The 22,152-nt window shown below is 42.1% G+C and overlaps 2 protein-coding genes across 4 annotated transcripts in view; one reads left to right on the forward strand and one right to left on the reverse strand.

Annotated features, from left to right (window-relative positions):
* ppfia1 (PTPRF interacting protein alpha 1) overlaps positions 1–11,586 on the reverse strand; it is a 100,427-nt gene extending 88,841 nt beyond the window's left edge. For all 3 annotated transcript variants that reach the window (XM_056279457.1, XM_056279456.1, XM_056279455.1), the window contains exons 1-3: positions 11,226–11,586; positions 10,410–10,452; positions 41–307 (exon numbers count right to left, since the gene is read on the reverse strand). In XM_056279457.1, coding sequence (XP_056135432.1) covers positions 41–307; positions 10,410–10,452; positions 11,226–11,239 — 324 coding nt within the window. In that variant the 5' untranslated portion in view covers positions 11,240–11,586. The remainder of the gene's footprint in view (positions 1–40; positions 308–10,409; positions 10,453–11,225) is intronic.
* Positions 11,587–12,843: 1,257 nt separating this feature from the next.
* Positions 12,844–20,913, forward strand: LOC130111801 (uncharacterized). Its single transcript, XM_056279089.1, has 8 exons — positions 12,844–12,945; positions 13,050–13,116; positions 13,228–13,260; positions 13,631–13,688; positions 18,218–18,430; positions 18,517–18,641; positions 18,727–18,993; positions 19,167–20,913. Exons 2-8 carry the CDS (start codon positions 13,082–13,084, stop codon positions 19,540–19,542), a joined length of 1,107 nt encoding a protein of 368 aa, XP_056135064.1. The 5' UTR covers positions 12,844–12,945; positions 13,050–13,081; the 3' UTR covers positions 19,543–20,913.
* Positions 20,914–22,152: the final 1,239 nt, after the last annotated feature.

Below are 22,152 nucleotides of genomic sequence, written 5' to 3' on the forward strand. Positions count from 1 at the left end.
ATAAGTTTTCTTGAAGAAATAGTAAGTCTCTCTCCCTTACCTGTGGCAAGGCAGTGTTGAGTTGTCTCTGCAGTGAGTCCCTCTCATGGCTGACCTCATGCAGCTTGCTCTGGGTCAGGCCCAAGTTCTCCTGAGTCTCTCTCAGGGTGTCAAGGAGACGGTCTCTCTCCTCCAGCATGGACACCATCAGTGACTCAAAGTGGCCCTCTGAGTCTGACTGCATGGGGGAGCCAGAGCCTCGGCCACCCCCACCTCCCCCGCCAGGCCCCTCAGCCTCACTGATGGTGGGCATAACCTCGCACATCATCTATGGCCATGGAGAGAGGGGACATTGATGGGAAGGCAAAACAAACGGAAAATAGTTAATGAGGAGAAGAAAAGGAGAGACAGAACTGCTATTGCAGGAAGTGGTTGATATGCAGCAATTTAGCCTTAAGACATTTAAAGATGAAATCACTGCAGAGTAAATATTCACACACACACACGCGCACGCATTCATACACGCGCACACACACACACAAAAGCCCTTTGTTAATCAAATATTTTATCATCTGCACTCAAAAACTTGGTTCAGAGTTGACTCATACCTTGTCTCCGCAGTTTTTGGTGCATATTATTATTATCATTATTATTATTATTATTATTATTATATGTGAACACTCCCAGACCCGTCAAAACAAAACAAACTCAGACCACCCCAGGAGGTGACATTTTTTAAAGTAGCTAAATAACAAAGAATGCCAAATACATAATTCATAAAGTTTAATGCCAATACGGAGATGGACACTTGAAAGTAAAGTTGTTCAAAACCTAAAAATCTGACCTCAAAAGTTGACAGAACTGAAGCAGTGCCTTTGTGATTTTCTCAACAAAAGGAACAACCAACTTCTAATTTTGAGTGCTTCATAATACTTTTATGTATTGCAGGGCTGCTGAATTGAAACTCCTTGTATACAGGCCAAATGCAAAACTAGACTGAGGAGCACAAACCTGGATCCCTGAGCAATCTTGGTGAGTTGCCTATCACCTTTTTTTTTTCATCCGGGTTTGTGTTTGAATTAAGACAAAGGGTGTCAGGTGCCCTTAATAGTGTTAAAAGACTGCTGTTGTTTTTGGTAGACGTGAAGGAGGATCAATTCAGTACAAAAGTCCAAACTGATGGATTCAAAAAAAGAAACACGGGAAATCGAACATGTTCTGGAAACAAAAATCCATGACAGACAACTTTTTGAGGCTGGTGAGCAAACTTAATGGAGAAAATGTGGCATATTTATTTTTTAATGTGCGAAATTTTTAAACAAAAAATGTCCACTTGGTGTGCAAAAGACCTTAAGCAATGACCATTTTATCTCAAATTTTCACCTGAACTGAATGTTTACAGAAAATAAACAGATGCCGTGAAGAGGTTTGATGTAATGATTTCTACATATCTAAATATTTGAATGTTTACCCAGGGAAGCATACTCATGTTTTATCATTTTGCAACACAAACATTGGGTTTTAAATACATGTATTTTGATGTACATCTTCTTTGGATATTGCAGTTTTCACATTGTACTGTAGATAAGAGGGGGTTGAGTGTTAAATGATTATAACATCAAATCACAATATTTATAATATCATGATATCTTGTTAAAAAAACACACACACAATATGTATCCAATTAGCACTAAAATATCAAATCTAGAGGTACTTGCCAATTCCTAGCCATAGTTTTCATATCAACCAGGATGGACAAATTAATTCCACCACTCCCCAAATCAACAATTTCAAACATATTTGAACCTTTATCGGAAGTTAAGGAGCATAAAGTGATAAGAAATGTCCACCTCCTCCATCTACCTAAGAAATGGGGTATTTCCCTCATAAGAGAATGGTCAAAACATTTCACAAAAGATTGTTCAGAACTTGGATACCATCATTCCAGTGTGGACTAACACTGTTCTGAAGACAAAGGGTGGCGCTGCTCCTTATTAGATATGCAATATTCTGATCAGCGTTGCTACATACTTTTTAAAATATCAAATTTAATAATTTAAGACTTCTTAAGGATCCGCGGGAACCCCGCATATATTGTGTTCATAATTTTTGTCCACCCACAATCAAAGCTGGGTGATATGACTGCAAATCAATATCATGATAATTTCACACATTTACCTCAATAATGATAAATTGAAGACAATTTCATTTAAACTGGGATCCCCCCCCAGGAGGAGCTGGAGGGCATTGCTGGGGAGAGGGACGTCTGGAGTGCCCTACTTAGTGTAGCAGTCATTTATTTTTAGTTATTATAATGACACAAAATCTGTGTATTACTAATGTGTATTATGTGTTGTTAATCTGACATGCTATGCCTCCAAAGTCAATGTGCGGAACGTTTGTTCAGCTCCTGTTCCCCCACGGTCACTTCCGTGGGTCCCCCTCTATAAATTATGCCGCCTGCCTTAATCGCGCGCTTTTTGTGTAATACAAGCGAGAGGTAAGCGACACTTATTTTTCCCTAAATTCTTTGTAGCTTAAACTTACTGTGTAGCATGCTAACATATTCCGATGTCATTTAATTTGTGTAGGGGCTGAAGAGCACATGTTACTATTAACCGAAGGATTTTGATTCTTTTTATTTTAACCTTGTCAGGTATGTTTTGTATATTTTGGTGTATTGACTGCAACATTATGGGCTTTTTGTGTAATACATGCGAGAGGGGCTGAAGAGCACATATTATTATTGACCGGAGGATTTTTATTTTTATTTTAACCTCGTCAGAATAAACAGAGATTGCCTTCAAAGATATCCTGGTCTGGCACAATTCCTCAAGCACAATGCACGCGAGACACGTTGGTATCAGTACATTTGTGGTCTACCGCCCAGCTCTACCCTCTACTATAATGGTTGATTCAAAAGGTGTTAAATAGGGGTTTCAATTTATCTTAAAAGGTACTATCAGCAAAACTTTGACTTTATCATAGTAAAATATATGATCAGGTACTAGGGGTCGAGGGTTTGAAAGTCTTGTCAAATACTAATTGCTAAATCAGGTGCTGAGATTTCTGGCTATCAAAACCTGCATTCTGGCCTGGATTTTTTACTTTGGCAAACAAACCAGCTGAGGGTTCCCCGTCCTTTAGAAATCCAACAAAACTACAGGTCCCCACACATTCATCTGTCAGTGGGTTTCAAACAGTGGGAGCCAGCTGTGCAACAACTCACAGAAAATGTTTGGCGGGCACCATAATGGTTGTATGGGCTGCCAAAGCCAAATCAGAGCTGCCAATTCAGAAAAAAATGGCAATTAAATCCTCTCCAAATCACAATTAACTTTTGGCAATGCAGTATTATCCCCAGCAGAGTGAGTTGTAATTAATAGTAGCAACTCAGAAAACAGAAAAAGCAGCGTTCTTCCAGCTCTGCTGGGGAGAGACGCACACATCGAGCGCTATTGGTAGTAGGGATTGACCGGTTATTGGCCTAGCTGATTGTCGGATCGGATATTTAGCATTTTTAGAATTATCAGAATTTTTTTTTTAATCCAATTGCTGATAAAATAAATTAAAGATGCACTACTTTGGCTCTGATACAGTTGCCTCTCTGTGTAGTCACTACTCTGGTCTCGAGCAATGTCCCACCCACAGCACTGTCTGATAGATTATTATTTATGACATGTAACCAATCAACATGCCTTTGCAGAATGGAGTAGCTCCAGTGAGCAAGTGGAGCTGTGTTTCAAAGGTAAGGCAGCAGATATTGCCAAAGTTGCAATAAACATCACAATCCTCTATGCTGCAATTGCAAAAACACCACAATCTTATGATCTAGTTCTATGATAACAAGCATGCCCAGTTTGCCAGTTACACCACGGAAAATTCCCGAATAATGCACTTTGTTGCAGTGATACACAGTTAACTATAACGAGATAATAAGATTTCATTTATGTAGCTATAGCTATATATTTGAGTAACGTTGGTGCCAGTGCAACTGGGACTTATTTTAGCTACCATATTGTAAAGGTAACACTACTCGCCTGCATGAGTTGGTGTTTTTCCATGTTACTAGTGCAGTGACTGTTCATTCAAACTTCACACTGACATTCAATGGCAGAGTGGCGCTGCTTGTGTTTTCGGCCATTGACTCCATGAGAAGTGAAGAAGCAGAATTTATTATGAATAACTTTGCGGAAAACCTTACTGCTTGCAGCTTTCTCAAGAACCGCTCATCCAAACAATTTCACACTAGACACTGCACTTCCTTGGGTTCTAAGCAATACACTCTCCATGTGTGAAGTTAATCAGATGAACAGTTGTAAAGAAAGACCCGACCCTTAAATACACGTTCATCATGTACTGGAAAATAAAAAGCTGTGTCCCGTAGTGAATCAATAAGAGATGCAATTTGTCCCATAATTTCGTACACGTCGTTTCATATATACATTAGATCTTCAAAGTGCTACGAATAACACCAAATAAAGTCAAACCAATTATACAAGCGGAGTGGAAAAGTTCAATTTCAGTGGTGACCTACAGACCGACAAGCTCTGCGTGCTATGTGAGACTGCACATCACAAAATGCTGTCATCATTGCCATTAGCCCTAACTTGGTGGTTGCCTTGTACAGTTAAAAATAGCCCCCTCATTCACTTGCAGTTACTGATGGCTTCCATTTGTTTGGGGTGGACACAATGTCATATTTGCGATGTTTCAGTCTTGTTTGTGTCAAACCAATCAGTATAAAAAATCCAAAGTATAATACAATTTTTTTTATTATACTGTACAATACAAAGTTTTGTTACACTTGTAATTCAAAGTGCTTTTGTTATTTTGTCTTGCAATATAGTACTTCAAACTATGTGTAATGGCATATTGGATTCACAAAAAAATCATTACATCATCAGGAGGGAGAATGTAGGACTTGTGGCGGAGGGCAGGGAGCTTGGGGAGTGTCCCTTATTTCTCTACATAGGTGACAATCCTAGGACAGTACATACATACAGTCAGACTTCTTCCATTTTAGGTAGCTGATGGTCATAATAACTTAAGCTAATATTGAGTCTCGTAGAGCTAACTTGAATGCGATAGCGAACATTAACAAGTTCCTTTGTTGATAAATAATTTAGCCACCTGACTAGCAAAAATAATTGATAGGCTACAATGTTATTTCTTGCTGCTGGAAGCTCTCTGCACTTTTTTAAGACTCTTAAGATAATGAAAAGTTCTATTTTAATTGAACATATGCTTAAAGGCATTTCAAAGAAGTTCTGTGTTGGAGTTTGTGTTATTCTAAATTCTGACACCAAGAATTTCATTTTAACTGCAAATGTATATATCGGTTCCAAATATCAGTTTTCCTTGATTACTAATCAGTATCAGCCCTGAATAAAAATAAAAAACCCATATCAGTCGAACCCTAATCGATAGCATTCAAATTTGAAGCTCCAGAGCCCACAGAGCCCCCCCAAGCCATGTCCCCACAAAAAATTTAAAATGATGATTTGTGTGCAGTTTCATTAATCTGTGCCCAGCCCCAGTAGTTTGGGTATGGTTTTGTCAGATGACATTTACCTGCAGAGAAACATGGACCATTCATTCAGCAGGCAATCTGCAGCAGAGATCACCACTCACTTTCATTTACAATACATCTACACTACCGTTCAAAAGTTTGGGATCACCCAAACAATTTTGTGTTTTCCATGAAAAGTCACACTTATTCACCACCATATGTTGTGAAATGAATAGAAAATAGAGTCAAGACATTGACAAGGTTAGAAATAATGATTTGTATTTGAAATAAGATTTTTTTTACATCAAACTTTGCTTTCGTCAAAGAATCCTCCATTTGCAGCAATTACAGCATTGCAGACCTTTGGCATTCTAGCTGTTAATTTGTTGAGGTAATCTGGAGAAATTGCACCCCACGCTTCCAGAAGCAGCTCCCACAAGTTGGATTGGTTGGATGGGCACTTCTTTGAGCAGATTGAGTTTCTGGAGCATCACATTTTTGGGGTCAATTAAACGCTCAAAATGGCCAGAAAAAGAGAACTTTCATCTGAAACTCGACAGTCTATTCTTGTTCTTAGAAATGAAGGCTATTCCATGCGAGAAATTGCTAAGAAATTGAAGATTTCCTACACCGGTGTGTACTACTCCCTTCAGAGGACAGCACAAACAGGCTCTAACCAGAGTAGAAAAAGAAGTGGGAGGCCGCGTTGCACAACTGAGCAAGAAGATAAGTACATTAGAGTCTCTAGTTTGAGAAACAGACGCCTCACAGGTCCCCAACTGGCATCTTCATTAAATAGTACCTGTTAGAGCCTGTTTGTGCTGTCCTCTGAAGGGAGTAGTACACACCGGTGTAGGAAATCTTCAATTTCTTAGCAATTTCTCGCATGGAATAGCCTTCATTTCTAAGAACAAGAATAGACTGTCGAGTTTCAGATGAAAGTTCTCTTTTTCTGGCCATTTTGAGCGTTTAATTGACCCCACAAATGTGATGCTCCAGAAACTCAATCTGCTCAAAGAAGTGCCCATCCAACCAATCCAACTTGTGGGAGCTGCTTCTGGAAGTGTGGGGTGCAATTTCTCCAGATTACCTCAACAAATTAACAGCTAGAATGCCAAAGGTCTGCAATGCTGTAATTGCTGCAAATGGAGGATTCTTTGACGAAAGCAAAGTTTGATGTAAAAAAAATCTTATTTCAAATATAAATCATTATTTCTAACCTTGTCAATGTCTTGACTCTATTTTCTATTCATTTCACAACATATGGTGGTGAATAAGTGTGACTTTTCATGGAAAACACGAAATTGTTTGGGTGATCCCAAACTTTTGAACGGTAGTGTATATTTCCTCATTGAGACGCCTTTATCAAAAGCGACTTAGAAGACTATGGAACCAAGTTAAAACCTCTGAGGGCATTTGTTTTACTGAACCAGGGATAATGTGTAACAATCTGTAACTAAAGCATGTACTTTAGCTGTCTGGCAAGTACTCTAAGTGGCATGATCAGTACAATAACATGTTAGCCATTAGACAGCTACCCTAATGCTCTCATTTGTACACCTGCTATAAAGAGGAGGTTTCAATGCTGGCAGGCAGGATGCTCAGCTCCACTCCTCACTCCTCATTGATTGTATTGATATTGTATTATATTGATATTTATAACAGTTACTTCTGTACCTGAAGGTTGAGTTTAGGCACATAATATAAATGATTAAGGTTAGGGCAAATCTTTTGGTCTAAATATCTGGTCTAATAAGTGCTATTAGGAAAAGGGTTAGATCAAAAGTAGGAAGAGAGCACAAGATACAAAAGTCTTATGACCCACTGGGGACGAAGAGGAGTGAGTGAACAACATTCCAAGCCATATTAATAAGATCGTTATTGATATTTTTGAACAGCTGCTAATGTTAACGGATGTTTTGTAAGTGCTTAAAAGTGGCCTATTATTTATAATTCTCTATTTAGTTACTCATTTTAAAGCTTTCCCATAGTCTGTACTAGCTAGCCTACATGCAAACAGTGTTTTGATTTCATCTTTTCACATTGTCTACTGCATATTCTCTAAATGATCTGTGTGTTGTAGGACACTCAAAGTAAAATAAAGTCGGTCCGCGGTGGCGTAGCTGTCTAAGCATCGGCTTGGTGTCGATGCAGTTGCCCACTGGGGACTGGGGTTCGCGCCCCGGTCTCGTCAGATCCGACTATGGCCGGACTCGATGAAGCAGCAATCATTGGCAACGCTGTCTTCGGGAGGGGGGCGGAGTCGGCTTGTGTTCGTCATGTGAATGCGTCTCTGTGTGTGTCGGAAAAACAGTGGTTCGGCTTGGATTCGCCTTGTCACGAAAGTGGGGAGGCGCTTTCCTTCGAGACTGCCGGCCGGAGAGATGCAGTTGGCGAACGCATGCAATACGAGGGTGGGTGTTTGAATTAAAATAGGGATCAATTGGCCACTAAATTGGGAGAAAAAAGGGAAAAATCAGAAATAAATTAAAAAAAAAAAAAGTAAAATAAAGTCCTTAAAATAAAATAAATCTTTACTCTAACCTCTGAACACAACCCTAATTGTATTTAAAACCAAAGCCTCTTGAAACCTATTGGGAGTTCAAGAGCCATAATTGGAGAGGGTCCTGGATCCCAGCGGGGAGCACTGAATGCGTGCACTGGGCACCACCAAAGGCCCATTCTGAGCCAGGAAAAGCCTGTAAAGAATCTAAAAAGCCTCACCATTCAGTATAAAAAAATTACATGATAAATGCTGTTCCGAAAGTAGAACAGATAAAGGCATTTATTTTGAGAAGTGGCAAAAAGTTCATTACTATCAGGCATAAACTATGCCAAGTTGGCCACACTACTGTAGGACAGGTAAGCAGCAATGCCATTAAATATATAGCCATGGGTGATTAGGCTATAGCCCAAGTATTGTACCGTGTTTAAGAACACGATTACCTTTTCATTTGACATTTCTGTAGGATTTCTGTGTTAGGTAGCTTGTGAAATTACAAGACATTATTAGAATGAGCTGTGTCACTTGTGGGCCATCATCGCTCAAAGGGACGGTTGCTGGTGTTGTTGCAATTGCTACTGGGTGCTATGGTCACTGATAATGGTCCCTCAAGAAAAGAAAAAAATCTGTGATAGCACCTTTGAGAATCCTGGTTACTTAGGTTCAAGTTGTATAAAAAAGTTGGGCACATTCAAAAGAATGTCTTTAACCAAAATGATGACATATGTCTTTATGCATGCCCAATAATCCAGGTAAGGAAATCACAGAAAGTTGAATGAGTTCATCTGGACACAATGTTTATTGAGAGAAACGTTTCATCACTCATCTAGTCAGAGAAATCACTTAAATGAGTGATGAAACGTTTCTCTCAATAAACATTGTGTCCAGATGAACTCATTCAACTTTCTGTGACAATGATGATATGCTTTTATTCCCTTACTGATAAATCAGGGTCTACCCTTCCTTTCAGTGGGACAGAGAGGAGAGATTTGACCTTTAAGACTGTCAATAGGCCAGGCTGAGTGGTAGCACTTAAATTATCTGATTAACATGCTATGCAATCACCTGGACACATAGGCTACTGTTATGATGACTTACTAGCTTGGGGGAGAGGAAACAGTCAAAACAAAGTCAGTGAACCTGTTTATTGTTTGACCATAAGGTGTAACTGCTGTCCTGAACTACAGCACTGACTGGTTTTCAACACAGCTGCCGAGCCAGACACATGGTTGCATGGCAAAAAAAATCGGGCACAAATGAGGGAAATAAAGTAACCCCCTAAATGTCAATGCAGATCCTAACTGACTCATATTTTGCTACACAAGGGTCAATGAATGCCGTGTTGGCTGAAGTTTACTGCAGTATTGCAGGGCCCGTCAAACCCTGGGTGGGAAGGCCTGTGTAATTATAACTACACTCCACACCAAGGGGTTTAGGCCCTTAACACAGACTGCTGAACAGAAATGCTAAGAATCATGTGAGCTGGATTTAACATACCTACCAGGAATGGAAACTACCAAACGAAAACAAACAGAGCAAGAACAGAGCCAGCAGCCACCTTTTCATTCTTTGCATCACCTGTAAAGCCAAAAAGCATTTGCTTTCAGATGGCATTGCGGTCTGTTAAACAACCCAATTCTCTACTGTATCTAAACAATGTCAAAGTGCTGGACTATGTTCATTACATGACCAATAAAGAGCTAATACCATCTACCATCTCCAGTCATCTACCCAAATCGCATGTATTTTAATAATCAATGTCATAAATGCTGGGTAATGCTAAATTTAACCCAATTTGGCACGGGAAAAATAAAATCCTGTGCTTCCATATCCAGGTCAAGCCACACAAGCTCAACAATGTTTGTGAGGGGGAGGGGCTAGTTAGTATCTACAGAAGGACTGACAGATGGTAGGTGTAGTCTAACTTACTGAGGACATCCCATATGTCAAAAAGTAAAGATGAACAATCAGGGTCTGGAGACAAGGAGACATAGCGTGCTAAAAGAGTACCAGACCACTTCTTAAGATGGTGTAGCTTTGAGGTTATGATAAAAAAGTTTTTGGAACAGGAGTAAAACAAATCAGGACACCAGTAATGTCCCTTATTCAAAATGCTATTCAATTATGTGGTTTTGATGCTTGAATGTAAGAAGTCATGCAACTCGTCTTAAAGTGAGCCTCATCTTCTACTACTAAGTGCTTGAAAGTCTGCATTAATTTATACGATGGAATACAGATCCAATATCAGATTTGGCATAATTTAAGATTCAATGTGACCAACATCCCTTCTGAATATCAGCCAGTATTCCAGATTCTGATGCTCTGAGACACATTTATAAGAACTCCAGGTTGTTCGGTACTAGATTAAAAGATACACATCCATAACTGACTAATTTTTTTAACTTTGCATCTCACCTTTACAATGTAGTCCGAGTTCCTTTGCAATGTCCACTGTATTCTATGGTACGAAACGAAAGTCAGCGAAATCCAAGTCCTTCAATTAAAACGTTAAGCAATGCATCAAGTTTTCCAGATATCCAAAAGTCATTCAAAACATTGGCAAATCCGCCGATGCGCTGGAATCCATTAAGGCTGTGCAAAAAAGGTCTCTTCTGCAGAGAAATGGGAGAAACCCCCAAAGGCCTCGAAGCAAGACCCACTTTACGTGAGCAGAGGGCAATAATCCAAGTTTAGCAGGCTATTTCAACGTTAGCACGCTAGCACTAGGTGGGCTGGTGATTCGATGATTGCATAGCTATATTGGTAAATACAGTGGATATTTTGCTTTACAAAAACAAACAATTGGTCATCTTCGCCGATGGCGAAGTTCAACTTATTAAGTAACAATTGGAAACTGTCAGCCGGGATATTTGTGTGGTGATTGGACTGACGTGGAATAAAACGTATTAAACTACCCGCTGACTTTAGGTAATTTGACAAAAAAATAAATCTTTGGTTAAAGTCGGGTTTTCAAAAGCCAGCTGGCTAACGTTAGCTACTAGCCGGCTAGATAGCTAACGCTAGCGACTTAAGTAAAACCAAGTAAGCCAAGACAACGTTATAGGTAGTTCACAAAGTGAATATCTTCTCCCGGTTGAAAGTAGGCATTATATAAAGATATCTTACAACACTCAACGCCCCATATCTGTAAATGATTAAACAACAAAATAACTCAAACAGATATCCAAAGCTCTGGTGTAATCTCTTTTCTATCCACTGTCGGTAGCTCACATTAGATAGCGCATCAGCTAACGTAAATTAGCTTCCCGTCGTTAGCCGCGTTGAGCCGCGTCACCACATCACAGTTTAGAGTGGCTTGAATTGTAAACTTCAAGCGAACGTGTAACATTGGTGACCTATTCGTTTACTGGTTCAAATTCCGAATAAAAAACATATATAATTCCTTCATTTCAATCCAGGCGTCGAAGATATTTTTCCGATATTCCAGAGGGTCTGTCGGTCAAGTACTTCCCCGTCGCCACGGCCTGCCTCCGTCGGCAGTCGGGACAGCCAATCGTGGGCGCACACCGGTACAGCGTTCACTTTTTCATTAAACTGCAGTTCTCAAATCTCCAGTGGACAGAGCCCAATGTCCTCGAGATGGCAAAACCGAGACAAGAGAAAGGCGAGGGGGGGCGGGGGGAATGTCCTGCCGAGACTTGACGCCTCTGGCAGCTTTTTCGTTAATGGTCCTATCCAGTTAGGCCAACAACATTCACTCAGCTTTAGCCGGACCTCGGGTTTTCACGCAAACTCGTTTCCTGTGTTCTTTCTCCTGCAACAGTTATTATCATCATTATTATAAACACTGTTTGAATAGTCGTTAAAACAATAACTACTGCTATGAATTCGAATAGTAAGAATAATCCTAATCGTAATAGATTACAATATCAGTAGAAGTAGATGTAATACTAGTAAAGCAGAACAATACAATTTACAAATTGTATATACATACAAAATGCGTCTGACCATGGTCTAATTTAGTGAGGCGGTGTAAATTCTTAAAGAACAACATCTGGACCTGATTCTGGAAATCTATGAACTAAAATCTGGATTTTAGTTTAAGACCATTTAAGGTGGGTAGGTTATCATTTGTTCCATCCTTTCCTGCAATCCCGATGGTATAAAGATGACATCATTTGTCGGATTTGAAATTGGAAGGTCACTACATTCATTGCAAGCAAATCATTACCTCTACGTGCGCTAATGGTTTGGACAACTCCTTTCGATGACCTACATTTTGTCATGTGAAGTGTTTTTTGTTTGTGGGTGAAACTGTACAGTATAGTTTGGTACAGAAACCTGCGTTGTGCAGTTAAAATGATTTTAACGCCACCATAAGGTTAATCTGCGCAACAGCATTTTACATTCAAGGGAATGTACTGTTTACTTGTTGACTCGGAGGAAATTACCAATATTTTATTAGCAACTGTGGGATCTATTAAGAAACGTCAGGGGAGCACCCAAACTGTAAACAAATAAGATTAGCGCATTCACAGAAAATGTTTATGAATGAGCGTGGATGTTTATGTGGAGTGAATATACTGTCTTTAAAAATGAGAGCACAAAAACAAGGTTTAACAGTGCAAAACAACAATTACGAACACACACAAAATGTTGCCGGGTACAGAAACAAGAAGTGCGCTTTCGCTTTTTTTGCTACACGCTCGCTTCTAATTACACTGCTTGTTTCCAAAATCTGCGCTCGCTTTTTTGTGTAACCGGAAACAAAGAAGTCTACCGGAAATACGTTGACGTTAAACAGAATTCCACTCGCCCCAGCATTCCCGTCCGCGTCCATCGTTTTTCCAACCAATTTTAGATCAAAGCACGCCCAACTTCCGTGTGACGAAAGCGTTCGCATGGGACGCGGGACTGTCACTCGCGGCGGAAAAAAAAATGTCACTCGCGGCGGCGTCCATCAACAGAATGTTCAGGACTCACTCGCGAGGTTACTAAACTCGCGTTTTTATAATGCGTTAACATGTTAAGTTTGAGTTTGCCTTTATTGTGATTAATATTAACGCTAATTTCTGATTCACTGATCGTATCTAGGGACTGTGTTGACAATACTCTGCTCTTGAAAGATGACTGACGATCACACTTACGCAGCAACTCTGAGGTAATTTAAGTGGTCTGTTGTGTTATTTCTCCACTGTTTAAGTTAAAAGAATATACTAACAAACAATATTTAATAGTCCCAACATTTATTCTTGCTTCTAATTTTTTAAAGTTCGCCGGACACAAACAACAACAGTACGATCAGGTAAGTTATGTTTAAGTTAACGTTAATAGCTGGGCTATTAACGGCTATCTATGAATAGATAACGTTAGTGACCCGTCTAGCTGACTCAAGGACTCTACTTGAATGGTCTTGGTCTCGCATATATGTTACGTTTTCCATACAAAAATATTGACCACCTACATGGACTGGACAATTTTATCTAACATCACTCATATTATCTATCTAGAGTAACACTTGATAATGCTGTTTGTTTACAGAAAACATTACAAAGAAACAGCTACACATTCTCTTCATATTTATAGTCATTGAACATTGACAAATATGCAGCTACACTAGGCCCACTGCATTGTGCTGGCTGGAAATGGCTCGCTGTTATTTGCTTTTATTTCAGGCATGGTGGTTGGATCTGCTCAGGACAAGCCAACATAGAGGAGTACCCACAGTTGAAGGTATCAATTTTAGCTGCTGTTCTGGCAATACGTTGTCACTACCTTGGTTTCCCCGACACAGAGACACAGACACAGATTGTAAATGAGAGCACAACAGCCACAGCTGAAGGTGTCAATTTTAGATGCTGATGTGCTAATACACTGTCACTACTTTGGTTCCCCCGGCACAGAGACACAGACACAGATTGTAAATGAGAGCACAACAGCTCATTTATTTAAACAACAATTAAAAAACACCAGAGTTAAAACCATATGAAAAAGACTAAAAAAAAACATGTTAATCAAAAGGTCCTTCAATAAGCTCTGGTGTCCTCATTTGGGGTGTGGAACCAATTCATCTGTCCCGAGTTAATTACACCAACTCAGGACAGCTGGTCCACACCCCACTCTGCCACATTCCTCCCCATTCACTCTGAGTCTGGGGAGAAACCCCAGCAGACCCCCCCCCCCCGGAAGGGCACTGTAGTGAGAGAGTGCCTTCCTGCTCCTCTTCTCCCTCAGGGTCGGTCCAGGGCACCGGTTCTGATATGTCTGATGGCTAGCCGTTCAGACTGACAGGGTTTCCATACCTCACTTGGCTACAAACCAGCACGTCGCCAGTGCAAAATCTCAGTGTAGTCTGCTGATGGAGGCACCTTGCAGCACCATGGATAATGCTGTTGCCTCACAGCAAGAAGGTCCTGGGTTTGAACCCCAGGCCATTCCATGTCTTTGTGACATGGTGGCCCAATGGTTAGCACTGTTGCATCACAGCAAGAAGGTCCTGAGTTCGAACCTCAGGCCGTCCCAGGTCCTTTCTGTGCAGAGTTTACATGTTATCCTCTAGTCTGCGTGGGTTTCGTCTGGGTGCTCCTGTTTCCTCCCATCATAAAAAAAGGAAGAAAAAAAACCCCCAGAAACCATGCATGTTAGGGTTAATACTCCTCTCTGTGCTCCTGACCAAGGCAATGGAAAGAAGAACTGGAGTTGGTCCCTGGGTGCTGCAGCTGCCCACTGCTCCTATACAATAGGATGGGTTAAATGCAGAGAACAAATTAATTGTAAGAATACAATGACAAATGAAGTGGCTCTCTTTTCTTCAACCCTCTACTCCACCCCGCTGGAGGGCCCAGCTCCCTCGACAATGCCCCCTCCTTTGGTCTTCTTCACAAGGCGGCTCCCTGCCGTTCACCCTCGCAGACCGGGTGAGGTGGTCACATCCTCCGTCACAGGGCAGCTGGACTAAGGAGCGCAGGGTGAGACGCTGACGCTCTTGGTGGGGACGGAGAGAGCTGGCTGGGTAGGGCTGCATTGGGAATTCCAACTGATGCACACAGAGCTATAGACGGCCACTGTTCCCGTGATCTGGAGTCTCTGTCAGTGCTGTGCAGACCCTTCTACTTACCAAGAGAGCTAACAGTAATAATTTTGACAGCTGTCTACATTACACCTGACGCAAATGTTAGCCTATCTTTGGCTCAACTCCACCAAACCATCAGTAAGCAGCAGAAAACACATCCTGACGGTGTCCATGTGATCGCGGGTGACTTTAACCAAGCATGCTTAAAGTTAGTGCTTCCCAAATTTACTCAGTATGTTAACTGCCCTACCAGGGGTAAAAACACCCTTGATAATGTCTATTGTAATTTAAAGCACACATACAGGACAGTGCCCCTCCCCCACCTAGGGCTCTGACCACCTCTCCCTGCTCCTCCTCCCTACCTACACCCCCCTTAGGAGGACAGCAAAGCCATGTATTAAAACCATTACAACTTGGCCTGAGGGAGCACTGTCTCAACTCCAAGACTGTTTTTCAAACACAGACTGGTCCATTTTTGATCAAGGAGATCTCCAGAAATACACAGAAACTGTATTTTTTTATATTAAGACCTGCATTAGCAATGTGACTGTAAACAAACGCATCCATGTTTTTCCCAATCAAAAGCCATGGATGACATCAGAAGTACGCAAATTTCTCAATGCACGGGACAGGGCCGTCAGGTCAGGGGACAGAGCTTTATACGCCACTGCTAGGGCTGACTTGAAGAGGGGCATCAGGGCCGCCAAACTGGCCTATAAAGGGAAAATCGAGGACCACGTCTCGGATAACAACCCAAGACGAGTGTGGCAGGGGCTACAACATTTCACTAACTACAAAGGCAGCAAAAAAACTGTGATTACAACAAATGGAGCCCTGCTGGCAGAGGAGCTAAATAACTTCTTTGCCTGCTTCGAGACCAGGAGCGTCTCTTCTCCACCCCTCTTGGTCACTGACACTCCTGCTCTCACTGTTCAACAGCATGAGGTGAGACAGGCCTTCAAAGCAGTGAATCCAAGGAAGGCTGCTGGCCCTGACGGGATACCCGGAAAGGTGCTCAGAGCATGCTGCCACAAACTCTCTGGTGTCTTTAGCAACATCTTCAACCTATCCCTCTCGCAGGCCTCGGTCCACACCCCTCTGAAATCAGCAACTATCATCCCGGTCCCTAAGAAACCATCCTCAAACAGCCTAGCAGACTACAGACCAGTAGCCCTCACCCCTCTGGTTATGAAGTGTTTTGAGAGACTAGTACTCAAACATATACAAACCAGTGTCCCTCCTTCCCTGGCCCCCAATTAGTTCGCATTCAGGCCAAACAGATCCACAGAAGACGCATTGTCCACCACCTTTCACGCTGCCTTGAGCCATCTCGAACAGAGGAACAGCTACGTCAGGATGCTCTTTGTGGACTACAGCTCCGCCTTTAACACAATCATTCCTGACATCCTGATAAACAAACTGCTGACCCTCGGCCTCCCCCCGTCTACTTGCAGCTGGATCAAGAACTTTCTAACAAACCGCCCACAGTCAGTCAGAGTTGGTCCCCACCTCTCCTCCACCATCTCACTCAGCACTGGCTCACCGCAGGGTTGCGTGTTGAGCCCCCTCCTCTACTCACTGTACACCTTCGACTGTTTACCAGCTTTCCCTTCAAACTCCATCATAAAATTAGCTGACGACACCACTGTGGTCGGGCTCATAACAGGCAGTGACGAGTCCACTTACCGACAGGAAGTCCAGAATCTGTCTTAGTGGTGCTCTGTAAATAACCTAATTTTAAACCCCACAAAAACAAAAGAACTCATAATTGACTTCAGAAAACACAACCCCCCCCCCCAAGCCTCTCTCCATAAATGGTGAATGTGTGGAGAGAGTCCACTCATTTAAATTCCTGGGTATCCACGTTACGGACTGTCTTTCATGGTCAACAAACACCATGGCAGTGGTGAAAAAGGCACAGCAGCGGCTACATTTCCTGAGGTTACTCAGGAAAAACAACATGAGCGTGAAGCTGCTGGTGTCCTTTTACAGATCCACAATCGAGAGCATCCTCACATACTGCATGCCGGTGTGGTTTGCTGGTTGCTCCACTGCAGACAAAAAGGCTCTCCAGAGAATCACCAGGACAGCAGAAAAAATAATTTGTTGCCCCCTCCCTCCTCTTTCAGACATTGCCCACAGCCGGACCCTCTCAAGAGCCAAAAGCATCATCAAGGACAATTCACACCCCGGCAACCACCTGTTTGAAATATTACCCTCTGGCAGGCGCTTCAGGTCCATCAGATCCAAAACCACCAGATTCACCAATAGCTTTTTCCCAAACGCAATAATCGCGTTAAACAAACATAGTTAAACCTCTCACAGCCACCTCTCGCACTTTAATGCCTGCACTTTATCCCATTGCTGCTCTTTTATTAAGCTTGTCTTGCTATTGTGTACTTTATTCCATTGCTGTTTTATCCCATTGCTTTTTTTAATCATTCTTGTCTTTTTAATCTGCTTTTTTTTATTTTATTGTTGCACCACAGTGGAGTTGTACTCCCAGTTTCGTTGTATTAAAAAGTATGATGACAATAAAGGCATTCAATGTTGTCCTCCAGCAACTGGCCGGCACCAACTTCACTACCACCAGCCCGCGATGCAGCGAGGTCTTCTCTTCTCCCGATGCTGCAATCTGAGCTGATGGTTTTCTTTTTGACATGCCTTTCGGTCGCCAGGCCTGTGTCTCTTTCTGATGCCGGGTCAACTGTATGGGCCCCCACTGTGGGAATATGCTGCCCACTACCTGGGTTCCCCGGCACAGAGACATACACAGATCATAAATGATGGCACAACAGCCCATTTATTAAAACAAGGATTTAAAAACACCAGTGTTAAAACCATATGAAAAGACTAAAAACAAACGTTCATGAAAAGTCTCTTCAATAGAGAGAGAGAGAGCTCTGGCTCTGGCACCCTCATTTGGGATGTGGAACCAATTTATCTGCCCTGAGTTAATTAGACCAACTCAGGACAGCTGATCCACACCACACTCTGCCACAGCTGTATTTTCCCCTGTGTTGTACTACTCATTCTCACATATAGTGACTGTGCTAGAATGGTAGGGGATAGTGATATAGTTGGCTAATTTTCTTGAATATCAAATATCTGCAAGCTATTAGATATCTGTTAAGGCCTACAAATTTATTATGTGGGTGGATTTTAATGGTAATTGAATCTTATTTTGAAGGTTTGGCTACCAAATCAATACAGGTACCATGCCTGCCATTTTGAAGTGGTTCCTTCATTGGGAGACCATACTGCTTTTGATGCCACTGTACGGGTAGATGTTGGCACTGTGGAACAGGCCCAGGAGTGGCTGATCAAATTAAAAGAATCATCGGGGGTGACATGGAGGGTGGATGTTACCCGACCTAGGTTGGGACGCCGTGTGCTATTAAAGGTAAGAGTCAACATTTCTTCAGGTAACTTGTCATTAACCCTTTTCCTTTGGGGCACACTGCAGTTAATTTACTATATTTTGCTCAGGCAAGTTACAAGTGCCAGCGCAGGGTGAATGTAAAAGCTGCAAACAGCAGGACATCCACTAAAAACACCTGCTGTCCAGCGAAGATTCATATCCTGTTGAAGTGTGCTAGTGGGCAAATGAGCAAGTGAGTTTATTGATCCACTAACTCATAATGTTTTTGCTTCTTAGACACAATATTGATATTACTGATATATTGATATATGTCATAGGACCAAAGACCCACACATGCCCGACTTTCCATTTGAGGTGCGGATAGTGAATCGGCACAATCATAATTTATATGTTGCTGATGCCCTCCGCCACCGAGATGTGGGAGAGAAGGCGAAAGAAATCTTGACAGGGCTATTTGAAATTGGCCACAGTCCCACTTCTGCCCTGGCAGTACTTAAACATGATCTGCAGATGGAATATGGAGAAAGGTTTTTGTATGCCTCAGCAAACAGGGAGATATGCCCAGACCTTCCCTATGTGCAAAGGTGGGCATCACATCTGGACACACTTTCAAGTGACTACCACCAACTACATTTGTAAAGTAAAGAGTGTAATATGTTCAATGAATGGAATTACAGTATATTATGCAGTATATGTAAGCATGAAACATACTGAGTTAACAGAAAGTATCCTAATGTACTATGGCTGTCTTTTCTAGACTGTTCCACAAGGTATGTAGGGCAGAATACGGGGCTCAAAAATCTCTTGTGGAGGACATGATAGAGGACTTGAAAAGACGCGGCCAGGATCCCATCTTCTCTGCAGGGCTAATAGCAATGGCTAAGCAGTACCACCTCCTGAAGGCCAACCCCTCCAAACTGCTGTCAGCCATCCACACTTTTGGAAAGTCTTGCAGCCTGACAAGCAAAAGAGCTGCCACATTAAGGCGGGCTGCCAGACGTCAAGCCACCGCTGTGGCACACAGGAAGTTGGGTGCTGGCTCAAAGAGGCAGCATTCAGATGAGCACCCTGTGAAATGTCATAGCCTGAGTACATCAGTGGCTTTCAGCACCACCCTTGCCAAAAAGCACTAATGAACCCCTCCCCAGAGGCAGAACATTGTTCAACAGTGCCCCTCCACCCCCCTCTGTGTTTGTGTCTCGTGTCTTTCTTTTCTTTCTAACAGTCTTTGTCTCATCTTACTAACATGCCACTCGTGGCCTGTACCTTGGTATGTTGAGTGGGCTTTATACCAAATCAGGCCACAAGGTGTGTCTTGTGTCAAATGTTGAAACCTAGAAATTATGTTCCTGTCCCTCAAATCTGCGTGCACAAGTGCATATTATTCTTTTTTTTTACCGGAAACCACATGCAAAAACAAACTTATGAGTAATCGCCACCACATCAAAACATAATAGACAATAAAGGTTTTCTATTCCATACAAGTAGCGATTTTAATGCAATTCTTTCCTCAGGCTTCTCGGTCAAGCTTGTTTGGACAGTCAGGTTGCAGAAGTGCAGCACAATTCCTCGTCATATTCCTATGACCCCCCTGCCTCTTTCCTGTTTAATATCTGTATAATTATTAGTGATTATAGATAGCGATCCAATGAATTACCTGTCCCTATTTTTAATTGTCCCCATATTTATTCAAATTGCCCCAATTATTTAAGACCTATTTTTGGTAATTTCAGACAATAATATCTAATGTTTACTTACAGTAGGCTACAGTAGGCTTTGTCTTAGGTGGTGCCAGGAGCTAATTGGAGGACTCGCCAGATCTATGACATCTTTAATTTATGCAGGATAATAAAGCTGTTGTATGTTGTATATTTCTTTGAGTCTCCTTTAATCCACTAAATTATAAATGTACAATGCAGACAACCAATTGCATAATGTAGCGAGGACTCCCTGTCTTCCTGTCTCTTTCTCTCCTCCTTTGGAATTTCCCCAGAGATAAGTAAGCATTCTTTTCATGTACTAATTGGGTTTGCAAAGTGGCCTTCATCCCTTCCCACATAAAGGTGGTAAATTGACATCAACCAGACCAGAGGACCTTCCAAAGGAATCATGTTTTTGACGTGATGATCCAGTTTATATAGCAGGACACGAGAACACGTAATGTTCTAACAGTGAAGATAACCTTTTCAGGTTATCGTCACCGTTGATCATAAGGAGTTAATCCCATCTCCCCCAAGAGAATAACTTTTTCACAGAAGAGGAAAGAATTTTCTCATCTCATCATTGGTGAATAAGGGAGTTGTGTATTCGAGGTTAAACATGTTTTCTCTTAGGACAATGACTTGAATTAATCAAGTGGAGTTTCATTCTCTCCTCTCTGTCTCTCCCTGACTCTAACAAACTTATCCACACACAAACGAGCAAATTACATCCTCAAAAAACCCTCTCTGTAATGTGCCAGAGGTTGGTGACCTTATATGAGGTCATAAATAAAAACTTCACTTGGAGAGCCTTAAACGTAACTCTTTGATTCTGTGCGTGTCTAAATTGATATGAATTAATCGTTTAACCCTAGGGATGCATGATGATATCGGCACGTCATCAGTGTCGACAGATAAAGGCTTTAAAATGAAATATCGGCATCGACCCGAAATGCCAATATGACAGGCCGATAAGATGATTCTTTAGTTATGCGCACGCGACGCAAACCGTTGACCAGTCAACGCATTATGTAGGCAGGGCGCATAGCCACAGATTTACGTTTTTGCCCGTGGGTTTAACGCCGTTCGTTTGGACCCAATCGCAGAGAAGAGGCAGTTGGTAAGTACTAAGCCACTTTACTGGACTTCAGCAAACACACAACCAAAAAAACCACTGCCAAACAGGGCAGGCAAAAATGCAAACAAGACTAGACATAAAATACTAAACTAAGGAAACACTCTCACACAGAGAAGGCAGACGAGGGTTCAGGCGACACGGGCTTCCGCAGACCGACGCTAAGCTTCTCCAAGACTCGACCACGTATGTCTGCAAAGAATCCGGTCAAATAGTCCCCAGCACAGGTGCGCCTAATCACAGGCCAATCAAGGGCAGGTGCCACTCATACTGGCCGACAGGGAGATGTCACACCTGTTGGCTGCGGATCCTCTGGCCATTGATCGTGTCAGTGGATGCCCAAGTTGAGTGAATAACACCAAGGTGATGATTGTCACAAAATCACTTATTGCACTTGCTCTAGTAACAACCTTGATGTAGGCTTACTAGGCTGCTGTCGTGGACTAGACTGTCGTGGACTATAACGGACCACACCATACCAGCACACAGTCTTGTTTATTTCTTTAGTCATTTATTTTTTTATCGGCCCTCCCCATGGGTGCTCAATCTTTTTGGTGGGTGCTTGAGCACAGGGGCACCCGCGGGATTGGCGCCTATGGCGAGGTGGAGCAGCTGCTACACCAACTGGTTGTATGCCAGCCATGATTTTTGAGGAGATTTCAAGTAGGCTACTTTGGGAAACTGGTAAGTGGCAAATGCTTACTAAAACGTTTTAATGAATGGATAGACATTGATTTGATTTATTTTAATGAATGGAAAAAACCCACAAGTTTTCATTGCTGCGTCGCATTGCCTCTGGTACCATTTCATCTCATCATCAGCCGCTTCTCTGGGGTCGGGTCGCAGTGGCAGCAAGCTAAGTAGGGCACTCCAGACATCCCTTCCCCCTGCAACGCCCTCCAGCTCCT

Source organism: Lampris incognitus, chromosome 4, assembly GCF_029633865.1.
Source record: "Lampris incognitus isolate fLamInc1 chromosome 4, fLamInc1.hap2, whole genome shotgun sequence".
Taxonomy (NCBI): domain Eukaryota; kingdom Metazoa; phylum Chordata; class Actinopteri; order Lampriformes; family Lampridae; genus Lampris; species Lampris incognitus.